At 47.0% G+C, this 17,976-nt stretch overlaps 1 protein-coding gene across 1 annotated transcript in view; it reads right to left on the minus strand.

Annotated features, from left to right (window-relative positions):
• Positions 1-17,976, minus strand: part of FOCAD (focadhesin) — a 1,219,893-nt gene that overhangs the window by 256,506 nt on the left and 945,411 nt on the right. The window contains exon 35 of the mRNA XM_086961452.1: positions 3,841-3,912. Within this exon, the coding sequence (XP_086817578.1) occupies positions 3,841-3,912 (72 nt within the window). The remainder of the gene's footprint in view (positions 1-3,840; positions 3,913-17,976) is intronic.

Consider the following 17,976-nt stretch of genomic DNA (forward strand, 5'->3'; position numbering starts at 1 on the left):
GTCTTGAACAATAAAACTAATAGATCAACTGTGACTTTAAGAATTACTGTTTATGTTCACTGAAAAAAGCATCACTTCTCATCAATTCTAAGAGTGACAAAAGCCTTTTATAATCTTGGTAGGGATGGTACTGGCTAGACTACCTCCTAAAAATCATGCAAGCTTACAATAATGATGCCATGCAGATTAAAAATGGTGGATTTATACCTGTTTTCTGTTCTTGAAATATATTCTTTGATAGCATATAATCCAGTTTATACATGTTTCAAAAGGGGTAGAACTTTAAAATTTTCTTAAACCTGTTCTATAGATGTTAAACCTAAAGACAGGCTCAGATATAAACCTCAAATAAAAAAATATGCACACTAGCGGTCACAATTACATACTATATTCCAGTAAAGATGTCGTACATGCCTGTCTGTGCCTTTGCTAACCTGATGACACAGGTAATATTTACCATTTTGTCCAATAGCAGATTTAGCTTTCCAGATTAGTTTGGGACTAAGGTGTTGATTGTAAAATGTCTTCCTTGAGGAAATGATAGCCACACAGGTTTAATCCAATTATTAGTTTTGGTGGAATTTCTGAGCACCAGTAAATATCTCAAGTAGGCCAGATATCTCCCTCCACAGGCAGTCTAAAATGTTTTATTTGCATAACATGTGTGAGAAGTGCATCTAAAGAACGTTTCCTCTAGGTTTGGTCACCAAGTGTGTTTTTTCAGTGATATTAGGGAAACAGTGAATGTGTATGCTGGGGCAATATAGCATCCATTAAGAAATTTCAGTAGGAAGTCTCCTCTTAGTAGAATTCATGGTCAGACTGGATGCCTGGAAGCAGTTACAATACTTAAATCTATGATGCCTCTTAACTACTGGGAGAGTTGTGATAAGAGTGACTGCTGTGTTAGTCCACTCCAAACAACTAGACAGTCATGGTTTTGATACACGTTTTGTGGGCTAATTTAAAATAAAATGTAAAGATGGTATAAAGCATAAACATTTGAGCCCTCAGACTACTTCTTGTCCCATCATAGCATTTGACTTTTGATTAGACCAATGAAAACTGTAGTATTTGTATATTGGGCAGGCTGTAAAACTACCTGATTGTTAGAAGGATTGATGCACACCATATATAGCGCCATCAAAGATCCTGTCTACCTTCTGCACTACGATCAATGGCAAAAGTAGGCGGGCATCATGGCTCTCAAGTGCAAGTAAAATGGTTGAGAAAGTAACTTAAGACAATCCCGTTTTTGTTTTCATTTAAATGGTCGATTATGCCCTTGGGGGAGTTGACTAGTGATAAAACTGAAGTCAGCAAAGCAGCAGCGTTGACTGGCAGGAGGCTCTTAACCATTAACCAGAATGCAGGAATGCCATTCTGTAGTCTCTTCAGTCTACTAGCTGTTTTATGAATTGTAGAAGTAGTGGCGGAGCACTGCATGGGCGGAATGACTAAAATTTGGTCTGCAGCCCCTGAAACTCCCATATCCAACCTTTATTATATATAATACAGCTGGAGGAAGGAGATCAACCTCATATCACTGTGCACAGTCTAAGTGAGGAAGGAATTCCTCTCCTGCCTGTCTGTGCCGTCTACCTACAACACAGTAGCTGCATGGTCCTCACTCAGTTCTCTCCACACCCATCCAGTCACTACCCACTGTGCACAGAATATGTAATGCATGTAGCCAGCATGAATCTTGGAGATGCAACAGCACCATCAATCTGCAGGACAGATTAACAGTGATGTAGTGCACAGTTCTGGATGCAACTCTCAGGTAGGGTAGCCACTGTAGCAGCTGTGGAGCCCCAGAGGTAAAACTCGCCTGGATGGAGGAAGGAGAATAGAGCTGGCAGCAGCCCATGGGGACTGGACTTGCAGGTTGAGGTGATAACTTACTTAAGAGCAATCTGGGAGAATGCTTTCACACGTGGTTGGGAAAAAGGCTTGAAAATGTGGGGGGGAAAACTAAGAGAATAAGAGAGGGAAAGTGGAGAGGCAATCAAGAACTGCCTTGTGCAAACTGGTGGGAAAAGGTGCTATCTGCCTTGGGTGTGATCCCAGTTGATGGAGAGTATAGAACTGGAGCAGGGTGTTATTACTTAAGCAAGCGGCAGGCCAGTTGAGGAGAAGGTTGATCATGGATTTGGAGGGGAATCATAGTGAGAGAAGGTCAATTGGGTGGTAGCTGATAAATAAGATCTACTTGGGAGAGGATGATTCTGGGGGAAACCATGACATATGTATTGGGTAGGCAGAAGAATACTCGCATGAGTGGTGGACTGAGAAAAACTTTTCTGTGATGTGGAGGGGAACACAAAGCATACCCTCATAGCTGGAATAGGACTACTGACCACACATTGCAAAAATAAAAGAGCAGTGGTGGCAGCATTCTGAGGTTTTGTGAACCATTTGTGTCATCAAACCCTTCTGTGTGTATCAAGGCGAGCATGGTCTACTGACCCTCTCAGATGAAGGTCTGCTGAATTGTGGACCTCAGATCCTTGCACTGACCTTCTTTGTGCATGTAGAATGTGTGAATTTGTAGTAAGTGTGTGATACATGTTTGGTAGTGAGGCTCTGTGAAAGATGCAATACTCTGAGTCACAGGGCCTGCTGGATCCATTTTGGATGCCATTTCTTTAGCAATGTACAAGACGATTGAGGATACAGCCACCACAGAGAGTCTAAAAGCATCAAGAGTACTCATGTGGCTGAAGGATGAGGACACAGTTGCTGCAGTGAATGAAGATGGGATTAGGGCTTCCCTTAAAAATACAATGAGGGCCTTGTTAGCAAAAGGCTGCTGCTAAGTTCTTCCTTAGTGCTGCCATATGGTAGATGACAGGGGTCGGGCAGGGACTGCAGTTTTTGATACTCAAGGTGGGTAAATTTCTAGTTCCAGCCTGCCCTTTTGTTTGTCCATGATTACGCTTCAGGAAGACTTTCTTAATCTGGGGCAGACAGCGCACACTTACTTGTGCTCTTGTTGTGAATACTTCTACTTGGAGCAAGGGCCACTATTACAAGAGCTATTACCTTGCACAAAGGCCAAGTCTGAGGAGCAGCCAGAAAATGACATTTGAATGAGAACCAATCCAAACCGATTCTCAAACCTTAGATTGTGGCTCCACATCCTCTTTCTGGAAAATGTGTATACAAGTGGGATCCAAACCTCACCACCTATTTCCATTCTAAGTGTTTCATGGCCAATCATGGGAGTACTATGCAGACTGCTCAGATCCCTGCTGTGTGACCATGGATGGTGCCTGCATGGTAGCTTATCTCCCAGAGGATATGAACTGAAGTCTGCAATTTCTTCTTTAGGAGTGGAAAGTCTGCCTAGAGGTCTGTCTGCTTAGAGAGGGAAGGAGCTGGGCCTGTAATAGGGAAAGCTGATTGGTAGGAGAAGCCCAGCGTGTTCCCCATGAGGGGAAGAGCCAGAGTGAGAGCGCAACTGCTGGGAGCAATGCCAAGAGCGAACCGGGTGTGGAAGGGATTCCCAGGTCTCTTTAAATGGTTCAGATTATGAACCACATCACGCCTTTTACAAAAATCAAATAACACAGAAATCTTCAGAGACTGAGAAACTGTCAAAGGATAGCAAGTCCAACATGCTCCGTGTGGCTTCAAACAAACAGAAAATGCCTTATCAGAAAAAGGACAGCAATAATTCCTCTCCGAAGTAACATTTCAGAATGCCATGAGAAACATGTTGCTCACAATTAACACAGTGAGGATCATTGTCCTAAAGGCTGGGTATGCTCAGCATACAAACATCTGTAGAGGATCTAGTACAGGATAAACAAAGACAAAAATCGTGTTGAGTCTCACCTGAGTTACTGTCCGGATCACTTCGTTGAGCTTGCTCTGGAACTGGGAGGATTGAATTGCCTCTGATTTCAGCTACATGGAAAAAGGGAGACACTAGTAAAGTGGCAATGTGAAAAAACATAAATGACGACAATGACCCATTGAGGCTGCAAGCAATTTCAGTTACCCTGAAACACAAGCCAATCCTCAAAATCAAAGGAGCACAAAAAACAGGCTGCACTTTTAATTTCATTTTCCTATGTATTGAAAAGACCTCACTGAACAATTTTTTACAGCTCAGAATACATTTATTTTGGAAAACTGTTGCAGAAGAACATCTTTTTAAGAGGTAAAACCATACCGCTGAATTGTTCATAAAATGGACTTATTTTAAATGAACTTTAAAATGTATGTTAAAGTTGTTCCTGAATGCCGATAAAAGTTAGAGCCAGGTCTCATGCATTGCTGTATAACTGCGATATACGTGAACATTCTTTTTAAACTTACGGATATGGAACATATGTTTGCTAGAGATATGTATGTCTGAGCCCAAGTGTTTGTTTTTAGAGATGGACAAGTCAAAAGAAATGCATCTTTAATCTATTGCAATAGAACATGGAAGTATGGGATGTTTAGCAACAATAAGATGATGGACAGAGCGCTAAACCTTTTCAGACACTCACCCCCAGTCGCTATTAGATCTGGGTTAAATCCATCATCATTCTTTAGCTAGTTCCATTCGCATATGGCATGGTCAAAACTGGGGTGGCTTAGTGAGCAGAAGAACAATGATAGATTCAATCCAGATCTGTGACTGGAGGTGAGTGTCTGAAAAGTGTCAGCACTCCGTCTATCATCTTCTTGTATTGGCTCTGTTTGCCCTAAGTTGGCAGGGTATGCCCAGACGTGGGTTCCTTGCTCACTTTGCCACTGGAATCAAGCTAGCCTGGCTGCGGAGGAGTAATACCCCTAAACCGGTCCTAGGATGCTCGTTTCCAGTCCCGGGAGGACTTGGCCTGGCAGTTTGGGCTGGACCGTTCCCATGAGGAGCAGGGTCAAGACTGATTTGCATATGGCTGGATCTAAACTGGGGTGGCTTAGTAGGCAGAAGAACATTGATGAATTTATCCCAGATCTGTGACTGGGGGTGAGTGTCTGAAAAGTTTCAGCACTCCGTTTATCATCTTATTGTGTTTGCGATGACTAAGTAACACCAGCCGAGCCATGTCCCATCAAACATCCTGCATTCATGAATCTGAGTGCTAAACTGCACGCCCCAAAATATTGTCCCCAACTGCTTACAGCTTTATTGATCTCTATCTAATTGTGCTGTAGGAAATACCCCAGGGTTCTGCCTTCAGCTGCAGGAGCCCTGCACATTCAGACTTTCCGGAGATGGATTCCTGGGCCAAAAGGGCAGGTGCCCAGGCACAGCTGTGGACCTTCTTACAATCAGAAAGTTAACTGCAGAGGTTGAAGTGACTTTTCCAATGCAGTTGCCAGCTGATGTAAGAGGGGGTTAACAAAAGTTAGTAAAGCTTCAGATGAAGCAGATGAAGGTTGTAGGACCTTGATAAAGAGGTTGGGTTTGACTTCCATTGTAAGGAGGGACAGGGGGCCATCAGAATATCAGCCACTTTCCACAGCATTGTATTAAAAGAGGGCACCTCAGGGGGGGCAGCCCTCCATCATCATTTCAGGAGACACATCCAATGCACTCACATTTTGCAGAGCTAAATAGTATCCTGTGCAGATGAAAGGGAAGAAAGCAAGTTGTCTGCCTCACTGCGGTTGTCTGAATCATATCATATGATGTCAGGCATCTGGAGTGGGTCTGGATCACAACTGAATATTTCATGCACACTATGCCAATAACAGTGACAGGAAGCTTCTCTCCGTTCATGTCTAAACCATTACTCCTCCACTATCCACTGAGCTTCCATCTTGATCTCTGTAAGATTTCCTTGATTTTTGCAAGGACTGCTCCAAAGAAGGTGCTGGCTTCAAGGCACCCGAGTCAGCAACGCCAGGGGAGAGAGGGGTGGGGGATGGGGGGGGGGTATAGGGGATCAATTAGTGAGGGAGCTCAGCATTGGCATGGTTCCAGACAGAACAGAGACACTCCATGAAGAACAAAGGGGACGTAGAGTGAAAAACTCTGAAGGGAACCCTAAATGGTCCTGAAGGTGCATTAGAAGGGGACAATGCATGCCTAAACATTTTTATCATTGGCTTTAAAAAGATTGGATAGGCCCTCAGCGCATAGAACACAGGTAGGTCTGAGGCAGGAAAGTCATCAAAGGCTTAGGTGCTGGCAGGGGCCCTGGATGGAAGGGGTTGACAGTACCATTGGTGGTGGTTTCTTGGGAGGAGAGAACTTCACCAACTCTGGCTCAGAGGATGACTTAGCAGGGGACAGGTATTGCAGCGGGGAATTTGCTTTTTGAAAATGATGGATGTCTTGGTGAAGATGTCTTAGTCTCTTTTCCTTCGAGGATTTTGACTAAGGGACAGGCCTTGGTGGGACTTAGATCTTACTTATGACAGACGTCAAGCCAGACAATAGTCAGACAATGCCTTGTGTTCCTTGATGGTCTGGGGTTCATCTTGTAACACAGCTTGCACCACCTTGAGTCTTGCCTTGGAACCATAAGCAAATGTTGGGAGTCCAAGATGAAGAGTTGCCCATCACAATCACAGCTTGAATTCTGACCTTTTACGGGGTGAGAGTTATAACACTTGTTTTTTCCAACATAATCTATAGGATTTTTTTCTCTGAGAGAGAAATAAGGTACTGGGGCCAAAAAGGAACCAATGGTGACCTGAGATGGGCTCTTTACAGTTCCAACGACGAGTTGGAGTCACTGCACCCTACCGGTATGAGAGAGTTATGGAGAAATTTCAAAGCCAGAGATAACTACAATTATCATTAAATGGTTGACTCAGTAAAAACCAGGAACTAGATGGGTGACATATACACAATAGTTGCATGAGAAATGACTAGACAACCCTCCATTAGAGATAGAGTTTATTTGAAAATCCTCCCTTTTTTTATTTCTCTAAATATCTCTAAATAAATGGCAGACGTTTACTCTGAATTTTCCAAACTATATATGTTGGTATCACACAAGGCGTACTCTGCACTATATACAAAAGGTCCAGAAGGAAATGAATCTAAATACAGGTGTGTCAGCAAATCAGGATAATTAAAAAAATACAACCCAGGACCTCGAAAAAGGAGTTCTACATGACATGAATATTATATGTTTACAGGATTTGGAACAGTGGCCGATAAGCACCCATTGTTTTCAATTTGCCTTGTGCCCAGACAAATAAATTGGGTGAGATCAGGGCCTGCAAGCTGCTGTGCAGCACGTTATACTGAGATGTGAATAATTAGAGTGGCCTTTGGGAAATCCGGGTAGACAGAGAAACTGGTGTGATTTGCGTTTGCTAGCCAAAAAGCATGACAAATATATGGGCAGAAAGAAAGCTCTAAGTCTGCTAATCTCTGTAGAATCAGTGCCTCCAACAATCTCTTATTGATCTAAGTAAAGATTAAGGAGACACAAATTCAGCAAGAACACGTATAATGTTTGAGGCCAATTGCAACCTTCTTCAACACTAATTTGATGAAGTCCTTATGTAAACGATCACAGGAGTTCTTGGTAGTAGCAGAAAGAAAGCTAAGAGAGATTTATGTCTATTACACTGATCTGCTAGACATATTATACATACAATATCACAAAAGGGCTGTATTGCCCATGAAGAGCCAGTCTCAGTATTGTTACAGGTTACACTGCTTAAGGAAACAGTGTAATTTAGCCAAATTTATCATCAACGTGCTCTTCCGTTTTGGACCAAAATAATTAGACTTGTATTGATTTTATATTTAAATTTAAGAGTAAATTATGGAATTGTTAGCTTTGCTACAAAGGATTGAAGAATATTGCTTGGGTTGTTACTGAACATATTACTTGATGTTCAGAGTCCTCAAACAATAAAGTCGCTAATTCACATATGATGATTCACAGTTAACAACTCGTCTTTATACCCTTGAGCTATTACACGGGTGGGCAAACATTTTAATCGTAATTTCTGAATTTAATCTAAGTCTCCAGCTATTTTACTTGCAGCACTTAATTTCAAGAATTCACTACCAGTAATGGTTTCAAGATATCTAACATTGTATTGTAATCTTTCCTCTTTAGTACTAAATTCAAACTATTATTTAATCACTGCCTTTATGTTTTTCCTATGTAATGGATCTTTCAGCAGCATGCCAACATTTCACCTCCCTGGACCATCTCCTGACAAACTGAGACGTGCTACATCTATTAGTAGATAGCAGTGATGACATAATGCTTTCAACTCAATTTCTGAGAAAATTAGATTGCCTCTCACTTTCACCACTAGAAGGAAAAATCCATCAGATATTCGATTTTTCTCAGTAATTTGCTAAACATTTTGTAGACACAACGACATCTAAAAATATTTCAAAAGTTCAAGTCTTTGACCCCATTTACTAGTGAGGCTGAGGTCTTCATATAACTAGCAATATAGGGATTTGATGTACTTATAAGTGGGTATAATACTCAGTTAAAGTCTCTTTCAATAATCATATTCAACTCAGAGGAAATAAGATTTTACAAAAGATATCTGCAAAACACTTAACCTGTTTCTCATAATAGTATAGAACATACTATTTGTAATAACTTTACAACATAAATGACCCCGTTTTCCAACATATCTATCTGTGGGGCCTCTAAAGACGAATCCTTAGCTAAATACAAACAATACATTGACTGAAACAGCAACTCCCCTTTTCTTACAGGTGAAGGAATCAAACGTACATAGTCAAACACTTCCAGCTCAGGCATGATTTTATCCTTACCAAGAAGATAAGTTTCCTCAAGGGAGGAACAATTATCATCTAGGTCAATAAGTTTCTTTTGAGAATGGGTTTCTTCTTTCTATGCTGAAGTAAACCCTGGGCAGTCAATCAAACCAGTCTAATCATAGCCAAATAACTTGTGTTGCACCTCTATGTTTCCCCCAAAAAATAGGAAAAGTCCCCAGGTAGGATTTGTCAGTGAGATAATGATCCATGTCATCTCCAAGCTAAAGCATCAAATACTATGGATAGCACATTGCATCATAGAGTGGTCAGATTTACTATTCCTAGTGTGTTCAACTCTGGAGAGGTCAGATTTGCTAATCTTACTCCAATGTAAGAAACAGTAGGGAAAGTGTAGGACCGAGGCGGGGCACAGAGCCGCTGCAGACACTGCAATCGAGGCCAGGGCTCCCGGGAGCGTGATCGCGCTGCAGGGCAGAGCGAGGAAATCGCGGGAGTGACTGTGGCGCGAGGCAGAGGACGCGGCAGCCGCCATTTCCTGGCAGCGTGGAGCAAACTGGTGAGGCGAGCGGAGGCTTGGCGGGGAGAAATTCGGATGTCTGGTGGCAGCGGGAGGCGCTGCAGAGGGCTTCCCTTGCTGGCTGAGACCCCCTTGCGGCCCCGATAGCACTATTTCGCTTACCCTGGGGAGGAATTAAAATTTCAGCGGTGCCTGACTCTAAGATGGTGCCCGCGGTGGACGTGATAGCGGCGCCAGCCGCCTTTTTGAATTAGGGGGGCGATTTTATCAACTGGCATTCTTCTGACTGTGTTGAGATAGCCCTGCCAGTGTCCTAAGGTATTACCCGCCCGCTGCCTCAGCGGACAAGCCAGCTTGTCTGCCCAGAGCCTCCGGTTGCTGAAGAGCGAGGTGAACGACCCCCTCCTCCCCCCTCCCATTCGCGAGGCAAAATGGCGGCCCCCACTGTATCCCAGCGCGCCTACAGGGTAGGCCGCCCAGGGACGCCAGGGGTGATCTTTGCTGCCTGTTTTAACAACTAATGGGCGCCCCCTCCCTGCAAAGCTCCGCCGCACTCGACACACTTGATATGGAACAGGGTCCAAGGATGCCTGACCCCATCATGGCCGATAATGAAGACTCCTTCACCCCTTGCTGAACTTTGACTTACTCTACCCGTCCAGGACTGCGCCTACCCTTATGAGAACATCTGCAATTCCTTCGGACTATGGCTCCCCGACCTGCCCCGCCACTCTTCTGACTATTCCTGAGCACACATGACCTCTATCCTGACAGCGGAGTCTGAACATTATGTACGACGCCAGGTAGCGCTGCTCTGTACAGCTAATGAGGAGATCGGCCTTGGCTCACCCCCTGACCATCACCTGCCCAGCCGGACCATGGGCACAGTTTCTCCAATCTCCCAGTCTCACCCTTCCTCCCCCCCTCAACTGGCGAAAATCTCACTTAGCGTTTTAACCTCAAGATGGCACCTGAGAAGGAACAGACCTGCTTTTTGAATGACTCGAAGCAGATACATGGGAACTTTTACCGAACTACCTACCCCCTACCCCTCCCCGCTCTACTCCTCTCCACTTTCCTGCTACTGACCTCTGCCCTCACCTGTCCTGGCCCTAGCCCGCCACCCTGTTTACCTGTGAATTTTCCCTCGTCATTTGAGATCTAGCTATTTTGTCTGACGCCCGATGGAGCTACCTGGTTTAGCTTTAGGGGAGACAGGTCCGGGTTTCCCTCCTTGGACGTCACCTACCCAGTCGGTCTTTAGCCAGACTTCCTTCCGTCTCTCCTGTCATATCTTCCCACATCCTCCCTCTATTTATGTCTCTCCTTCTCTCCTCTCTCAATGTATTGAGACTGAACTATTTTGTCTTATGCCCGATGGAGCTACCTGGTTTAGCTATAGGGGAGATGGGCCGTGGACTCCCTCCTTGGTCGTCACCTACCCAGTCGGCCTTTAGACAGACTTCATTTCATCTCTCCTTGTTGTCTCTTCCCCTATCCTCCCTTTCTCCCGTTCCCTGTCCCCTCCCCCCTACGCTCTATTATTTTGCCCTCCATGTTCCTTAAATGTTTCCCATTGAGACCTTGCTATTTGGCAAAAGCCCGGTGGAGCTACCTGATAGCTATAGAGGAGATGGGTTTTGGGACTTCCCCCTCGACCGTCACCTACCCAGCCGGACTTTGGGCAGACTTTTCTTCGTCTTTCTGCTGTATCTCCCTCCCACCCCTTTACCCTTACCCCCTTCCCCTCTACACCTCACTTATATCGTTCTCTATGCTCTTGTAATTGTTTGTCTAGCAACTGATGTAATCTTGTAATTTTGTGGAACCTCATGTAAAGTGCTCTGATACCTCCGGGTCTAGCCAGCGCTATATAAAACTCTAAAAATAAATAAATAAATAAATAAATAAATAATTTCTTTAAATAAAGCATTTAAAATGTAGCCCAAAAGAAAAAAAATATAAACAATATTTAAATTAATAAACATATTAATTAAATGTAAAACAATTAAAACAAGTAAAAAAAGTACATTAATTTGAAAAAATAAATTATGAAACAGTATTAAATGAAGTAAAGGAAATATTTGACATTAACACAACATAAAATGGACACAGTTTAATTAATAAATAGATTAATTAAAAATTGGCAAAGTAAAATACAAATAAATGTTTACATAATTATCAATTAAAAAATAAATTACATAAAAAATATATATTCAAAACAAATTACATTTAGAGACCTTCCCATCCTAATGTCCTACAAACCAAACTTGCTACTAAATCAACACTTTATAATTTAATAAACATTATATAAAAACGTACAATGTATACTAAAACACATTGAACATATATTATAATACTAATCTCTATAATACTAGAAAAACCTAATATTTATCAAACTAAATAAAAACAATAATTTATACAACTACATTAAATTAACAATATCATTTACTACTACATTTGAAAAAAACTGTATTAAGTACCTCCAAAAATAATATTCTTACATTCTATATTCTGTCCCACAATATTTTTGCCACAATATTTGTGACCAATGATATATATTTTTTTAAATATTTTTATTTGCATTTTTAACCAACACAAACATTTTGGCACTTCACCAGCAATCAACCCCATTCCTTTGCGCTCCCCTGCCCTCCCACCTACCTACCACAGTAACCATATCACAATCCACAGCATATCAGGACCCTGCACCCTGCACCCTTCCCCCACCCCCGCACATCTGTTCATATGGTCCCTTAAACAATCATCAGTCCCCTGCAGGTCCGGGGCTCCGGGCCACCCCTCAGTGTTCCAAAACTCTGCCCACTCCGGCAAGGCCCCTAACACATCAGTCCGGGCCCAGCCCCCCATCGAGGCCATGATAAGATCTCCACTTCCCCACACCCTACGAAATTTCTTGGGCCAACCCCTTGCCTTATAGGTGACCCTTTCCTCCGCCATATACATATCCATACCCCGTCTCTACTCCTCCACCAGGGGCGGTGACGGCGCTCCCCACTCCCTCGCCACGTCTCTCTTCGCCCCCACCAAGGCCAACATAGCGAAGATCAAGTGTGGGCGGCTCAGGTCTACATCAGCAGTGACACCCAGCAGGACAAACTTAGGATTCAAGGTAAGCTCAGTCTCCAGCACCTCACCCAGTTCACCTAGTATCTGTGTCCAGTAAATGTGGATAATAGGGCAGTCCCATAGGATATGATAAAAATCCCCCTGCGGTGTCTACACCGAAGACAACATGAATCGCTGGCCCGCCCCATGCGGTGTAGCCGGACTCTATCGTAGTAAGTACTATGGAGTATCTTGTACTGAATATAAGTCTTAAACGTGACTTTATTGCCACCTCCCTGTGGTGCTTTAGGGCTGCTTCCCAGTCTACCGTGTCCATCTCACCCACATCCTGTTCCCAGGCGACCCTCAGTTTCCCCAACCCATCAGGTGTGTTCTTATTCAGGGTCTTGTACGTCAGGGATACCAGTTTGTGGGTACCTGTTCCTGCACCAGACGTCCCTCTAACGGGGCATACTCCGGAAGGGTAGAGGAGAGCGCCAGTTCAGCCCTCCATGCATGTCGCAGTTGCACATATTTAAAGAACTGTGTGGGACAGAGACCAAACTCCGTCTTTAGGGTTTGGTAGGATTTAAGTTCCCCTCGCGCCACCAGGTCCCCCAATGTGGAGATGCCAATGTCGTACCACCCCTTAAACCCTCTGAGTTTGTGAAGCTCCTTCAGCCAAGAGCAGGACCAGATCGGTGTCTGTTTTGTAGGCTTATGCATCCACCCCATCATCGTCGTCGCCCTGTCCCAGATGTCTATGGTCATTTGTGTGGCTGGGAGTAGTGCCTCTTCCCATGTCCCCCATATAAGTAGTGCAAACTAGTGCGCTTTGCCATAGTGTCCCGTTCCAGGCGGTATGTAGGGTGGTCAGCCGAGGCATGAAGCCAGTCACTGATCGGCGCTAAATGCTCAGCCCAGTAGTAGGCCTCTAGCTCCGGTAATGAGATCCCCCCATTATACTGGTTCCTCTGGAGCGTGGCAAGGGCTATTCTGGGTTGCTTCCCCTGTCACAGCAGGGAGCGTAGTTCAGCATGTATCACCGTGAATGTTTGCCTAGGGAGCAGGAAATATTCGTTTTGTAGGGCATACAGGAAACGAGGCAGCGTGATCATTTTAAACATTGCGGCCCTGCCTAGTATCGTGAGAGGGAGCGCTTTCCACCTAAGAGCATCCTTCACAACGTTTGCCAGTGCCCGTGAAATGTTCTTTCGCTAGGACGCGGTTCTGTCTGTTGTCAAGTATATACCTAGGTAGGTAAATCCCTCCCAGGTAACCTGAAGTGCCCTAGGTAGGGGGGGCCATGATATATCCTTTCGGGGGCTATACAAAATAGATTTAAGCCAGTTTATGGTGTATCCCGAAAGGGAGCCATACCGGTCCAGGAGCTTGAAGAGAGCGGGGACTGTAGTGTGTGGCTGGGTGATATAAAGTAAGATATTATCCGCGTAAAGCAAGATTTTCTCTTCCTGGGCATCCGTTCAGAATATCCGGGAACATGTTACCTCCGCCTCCTGCCGAATCGCACAGGCCACGATTTCAATGGTGAGGGCGAAAAGCAGCGGGGACAGAGGGCATACCTGCCGTGTCCCCCTCCTAATGGGGAAGTCCTCCGAATGGATCCCATTCACCTTAACTCGGGCTCTAGGGTCAGCATATTACGAAAGTTAGGGCTTATGCCAAACTTTATCACGGCTGCCTCCAGGAATACGCTTTTTCAGCGTCCAAGTAGAGAAGCAGATGCGGAGCTTCCAGCCCCACAACCTCCATGAGCCAGTTATGAGTTTGCCTCAAATTGTGACTTGTCGCCCTGTCCGGTAAGAATCCAGTCTGGTCCTGGTGTACCAGGCTCGAAATCACCCAGAGCAGACCGAGAGCCAAGATCGTCGCCAGGAGCTTCACCTCCACGTTCCGGAGAGAGATTGGGCGGTAGGACGCACAGTCCTCCGGGGGCCTGCCTTGCTTATATATGGGTACGATTGTGGCCATTCGCAAATCAAGTGGCAGAGTACCCTCCTGGGCCGCATCTTGGAACAGCGCTAATAGGTGGCCGTCAATAAGTCTGCCCCTTTTTTAAAGAATTCCGCCGGTAGCCCGTTAGGGCCCGGGGACTTTCCCGGCCGCAGTCTGGCTATGGCTTCCCTGATTTCGTTGGCTGTGATATCCACTTCCAGGTCTTCCCTATCCTCATCTGCTAGGGTCAAGGTGGAAACCCTATCCAGGTAGGCCTCGATTTCATCCGACGCGCCCAGATCTCTAGCCTTATAGAAATCGCCAAAGTACGCAGCGAAAGTCCGCACAATCTGGGAATCCCCCGTCTGCAAGTGTCCCCGTTGCTCCACCACGCCCTCTATCCATCTGGCATCCTGTTCTTTACGACTCAGCCACGCCAGGAGCTTCCCGGACTTATCCCCCAAGTCGTACAGCCTGTGCAGGGTCGCTAGTGCCTGCGCCTTGGCTTCGTCAGTCACCAGGGCTTTATATTGGTGGTGTACATCAACCAGTTGCCGAAGTACCTGCGGGCCCCTTTCGGGCAGGTACTGCCGTTCCAATGCTAGTATAAGGGCTTCCATAGAGGCCAGCTCCTCCTGCGATTTCCGTCTCTCCCAAGCAATTCAGTTTTGGGCCCTATCTCGGAGCACCGTTTTAAATGCCTCCCACACCACCACACCTGATTGGACCGAGCCTACATTTTCAGTGAAGTACACTTTTGTGTCCGCTCTAAGGCCCAGCAGGAGCTCCGCATTCTGTAGATCCCATGATGCCAATCTCCATCCTCCTCTCCTGGCCCCGACAGCCCCACCTATCTTAACCACGAGGGGCGAGTGATCCGAGATTCCCCGCGCCAAATATTCAGCTTCCACAGCCGCTCCAAACGTATGTCGCCGCAGGAAAATATAGTCAAGTCTCGAATGTACCTTATGGGCCCCTGAGACATTTGATTAGCCCCTGGTGCCGGGATGCAGCAACCGCCAGACGTCAGTCAGACCCAGTGTGTCTATGACCCTTGCCAATGGTGTAGTTTGAGGACCATCTGCCCGGTTGCCTGAGCGGTCTAGGGGGGGGCGGACATGACATCATTAAAATCACCACCTACAATGTGTGTCGTGTCTGATGTATCTAACAGGATCTCAGCCAGCCCGGAGATGGTTCTCGCCTGGAGCTTAGGAGGCTCGTAAATCGAGATTACTGTGATCCTCCGGCGCCACCACATTCCTGAGACTGCCGCATACGTCCCTTGTGGGTCTGTCCAGATCCACTTTGTCACAAAGGGGGGGCGATTTCCTAATCAGGATAGCTACTCCCAAGAGCCGGTCGTGTACCCCGCATGGGCCAGGACCTTGTAGGGTCCTCTTGCCAGAAAACCACATTTCGTACTCTTTAAGTGGGTTTCCTGGAGTAGGGCTATGTCCGGGTGTGTCCGTTTCACAAATGCCTGCACTAAGCCTAGCTTAACCTTGTCCCCCAAGCCATTTACATTCCAAGTGAGTACCCTATAGGGGCCAGTGTCTAGTCTCCCATCGCCAGGGCTATGATCAGTCAGGGAAGCCATGATGGCGTCTAGTGCAAGTGTACCTCCTGCGGTGGGTGGTCAGCGGGCACTTCTCTCCTTTGCGCCCCATAAGTGTTGTGCCAACTAATGAAGTAACATAGAAAACAAAACATCCCCAACCTAAAAACACTCGCGCTCCGGCATGTTGTCCCGTTCAATTCCTTCTCTAAAGCCCACAAAGCGTAGATTGTTCCACCGGGCTCTGTTTTCCGCATCACCCACCCTCCACAGCAGCTCCCTGTGAGAGGACTGGAGTTCCTGCACCCTCTTGCGGAGGTCATGCACCGAATCTTCTGTCTCACCCAGCGCGTCTCAGTCTCCGTGACCCGTCCCGCCAAGTTCCTGAGGTCTTGCCGCACTTCCTACCCTACCATGCCTATTTGGCTCTCCAGCGCCACCTTGAATGCCTGTATAGCCTGAAGGAGGATATCCGTGTCTGAACGTGTGCCCGCGCGTTCCTCCACAGGGGGGGAAGGACTTTCGCATACTGGTCCATCTTGCCCTGGCGCGGCTGCTTCGGCCTTTGTCCCTACTCATGGTGTGTTTGGCTAGACTTAGGCGTAACCGCAAGTTCTATTCCACCCCCACCTTCGTTGCCAGTACAGTCAATCTCCACCCGTACCTCTCTGGTGTCCCATCCGGCGGGATCACAATCGGTCCCCCCCCTACAAAGCCACAGGGCCACAGGAAAAAAGAGGGGGCCCAGCACGGTCCCGTCAAGGCTCCAGGATATACATTCACAGGCAGGGTCACTTATCAAGTCCACCAGGCCTCCATCCAACCTCTACGCCTGTGCACAGTCTCAATCCCCCAATGGGCTCCACCCCTGCCGCCAGTCAGTATTATACCTCTGAGTGACCCGCCTGAGGGGGTAGGGGGGGGCCCCAGGAGCAGTTCAACCCCCTGAGTGTGTACACCACGGCCCGCTGTGCCCGCGAGGCAGGATCACTGTGTACAAACCATGCCTCCCAAACGTAGGTGCCAGCCGGGTAGGGAGATGGTGGTAGGGTGTTAGAATCTGGGAGCCGGGTCTGACTCCCTTTCGTCTGGCCGGGGCATGGGGGCGCGAGCACCGCACACCACGTGGCAGCAGCAAACCCTGTGGCCGCCCCCGCACCTTGCCTCCAGTCCAGCTTGTCTCTGCTGATGCCCTGGCTCTCACGGTGTCCACAGATGTCGCAGGGAGATGGGGGGGGGGGGGGGGTCCCGCTCCGCAGCACTCCCCCCTCCCGGTGCGGCCCACGGACCCAACAGCTCCGGGTCTGCCCGTCTCTTCAGTGCGCTCCCGGGGGAGATGCGCTCGATCCCCGGGGGTTACACCACTGCACAATCCCTCCACCGCAGCCCCTCCAGCACCGCACGGCTCTGTCGGATGGCCTTGGCTCCGCTGCTGCAGGTTGTCACTGCCTCCATGGGTCTGGTCGTGGACCCAGCTCCCTGTCTCCTCACTTAACCCCCGCCGCAATCACCGTTCCTCACGGGAGGGGAGGAGGAAGGGGGCCTCCAGACGGCCGCCGCAGATCTCTAAACTCCTTCCCAGCCTCAGAGGCCCCGGCCCCCACACCAACACGGCAGTTGCCGGGCCAGCTGGCGATCGCCTCACGGGGCAGCTACGGCGCACGGTCGCCTCTTCCCACTAGTGCTCCGTCGCCATCTTGGGGCTCACCAGCTTGTTCAGGCCCATTCAGATTCCGGGCTGTTCAGGGCCGGATCCCCGCAGAATCCCCTCGCTGTCCATCGCGAGTGAAAGCAGGGCACCCCTCACAACTTTTCCAGTGGTCTCCGGGCAGCTGGGCACCCGAATTTAGTGTTGGATCATGTATTCGCCGGAGTGCGGTGAGAACACGTCTCACTCGGCCATGTTGTTGGCCACGACCCCCGACCAATGATATTTTTAATACAATTTTTTGTCCGAATACTCTTACAAACTCCTCATTTTGAGTTCTACTCCAAGTAAACCGTCTTCTTCCCAGCAGTAACTGAAAACAGACAAATTAGGTTGTCTCATAGAGCCTCGCCAAAGAGTGACTACGATTCCATTCCAAAATGTAAACTTGGAAATAAGAATCTGGAAGGTTTTTCAGCTTAGGGCCATCAACGAAATCACAAAGACATCAGCACAACCTCACAACCAAAAGTCCATTGAAGCAACCT

The sequence above is a fragment of the Lissotriton vulgaris genome, chromosome 3_1 (genome assembly GCF_964263255.1).
Source record: "Lissotriton vulgaris chromosome 3_1, aLisVul1.2, whole genome shotgun sequence".
Lineage (NCBI taxonomy): Eukaryota > Metazoa > Chordata > Amphibia > Caudata > Salamandridae > Lissotriton > Lissotriton vulgaris.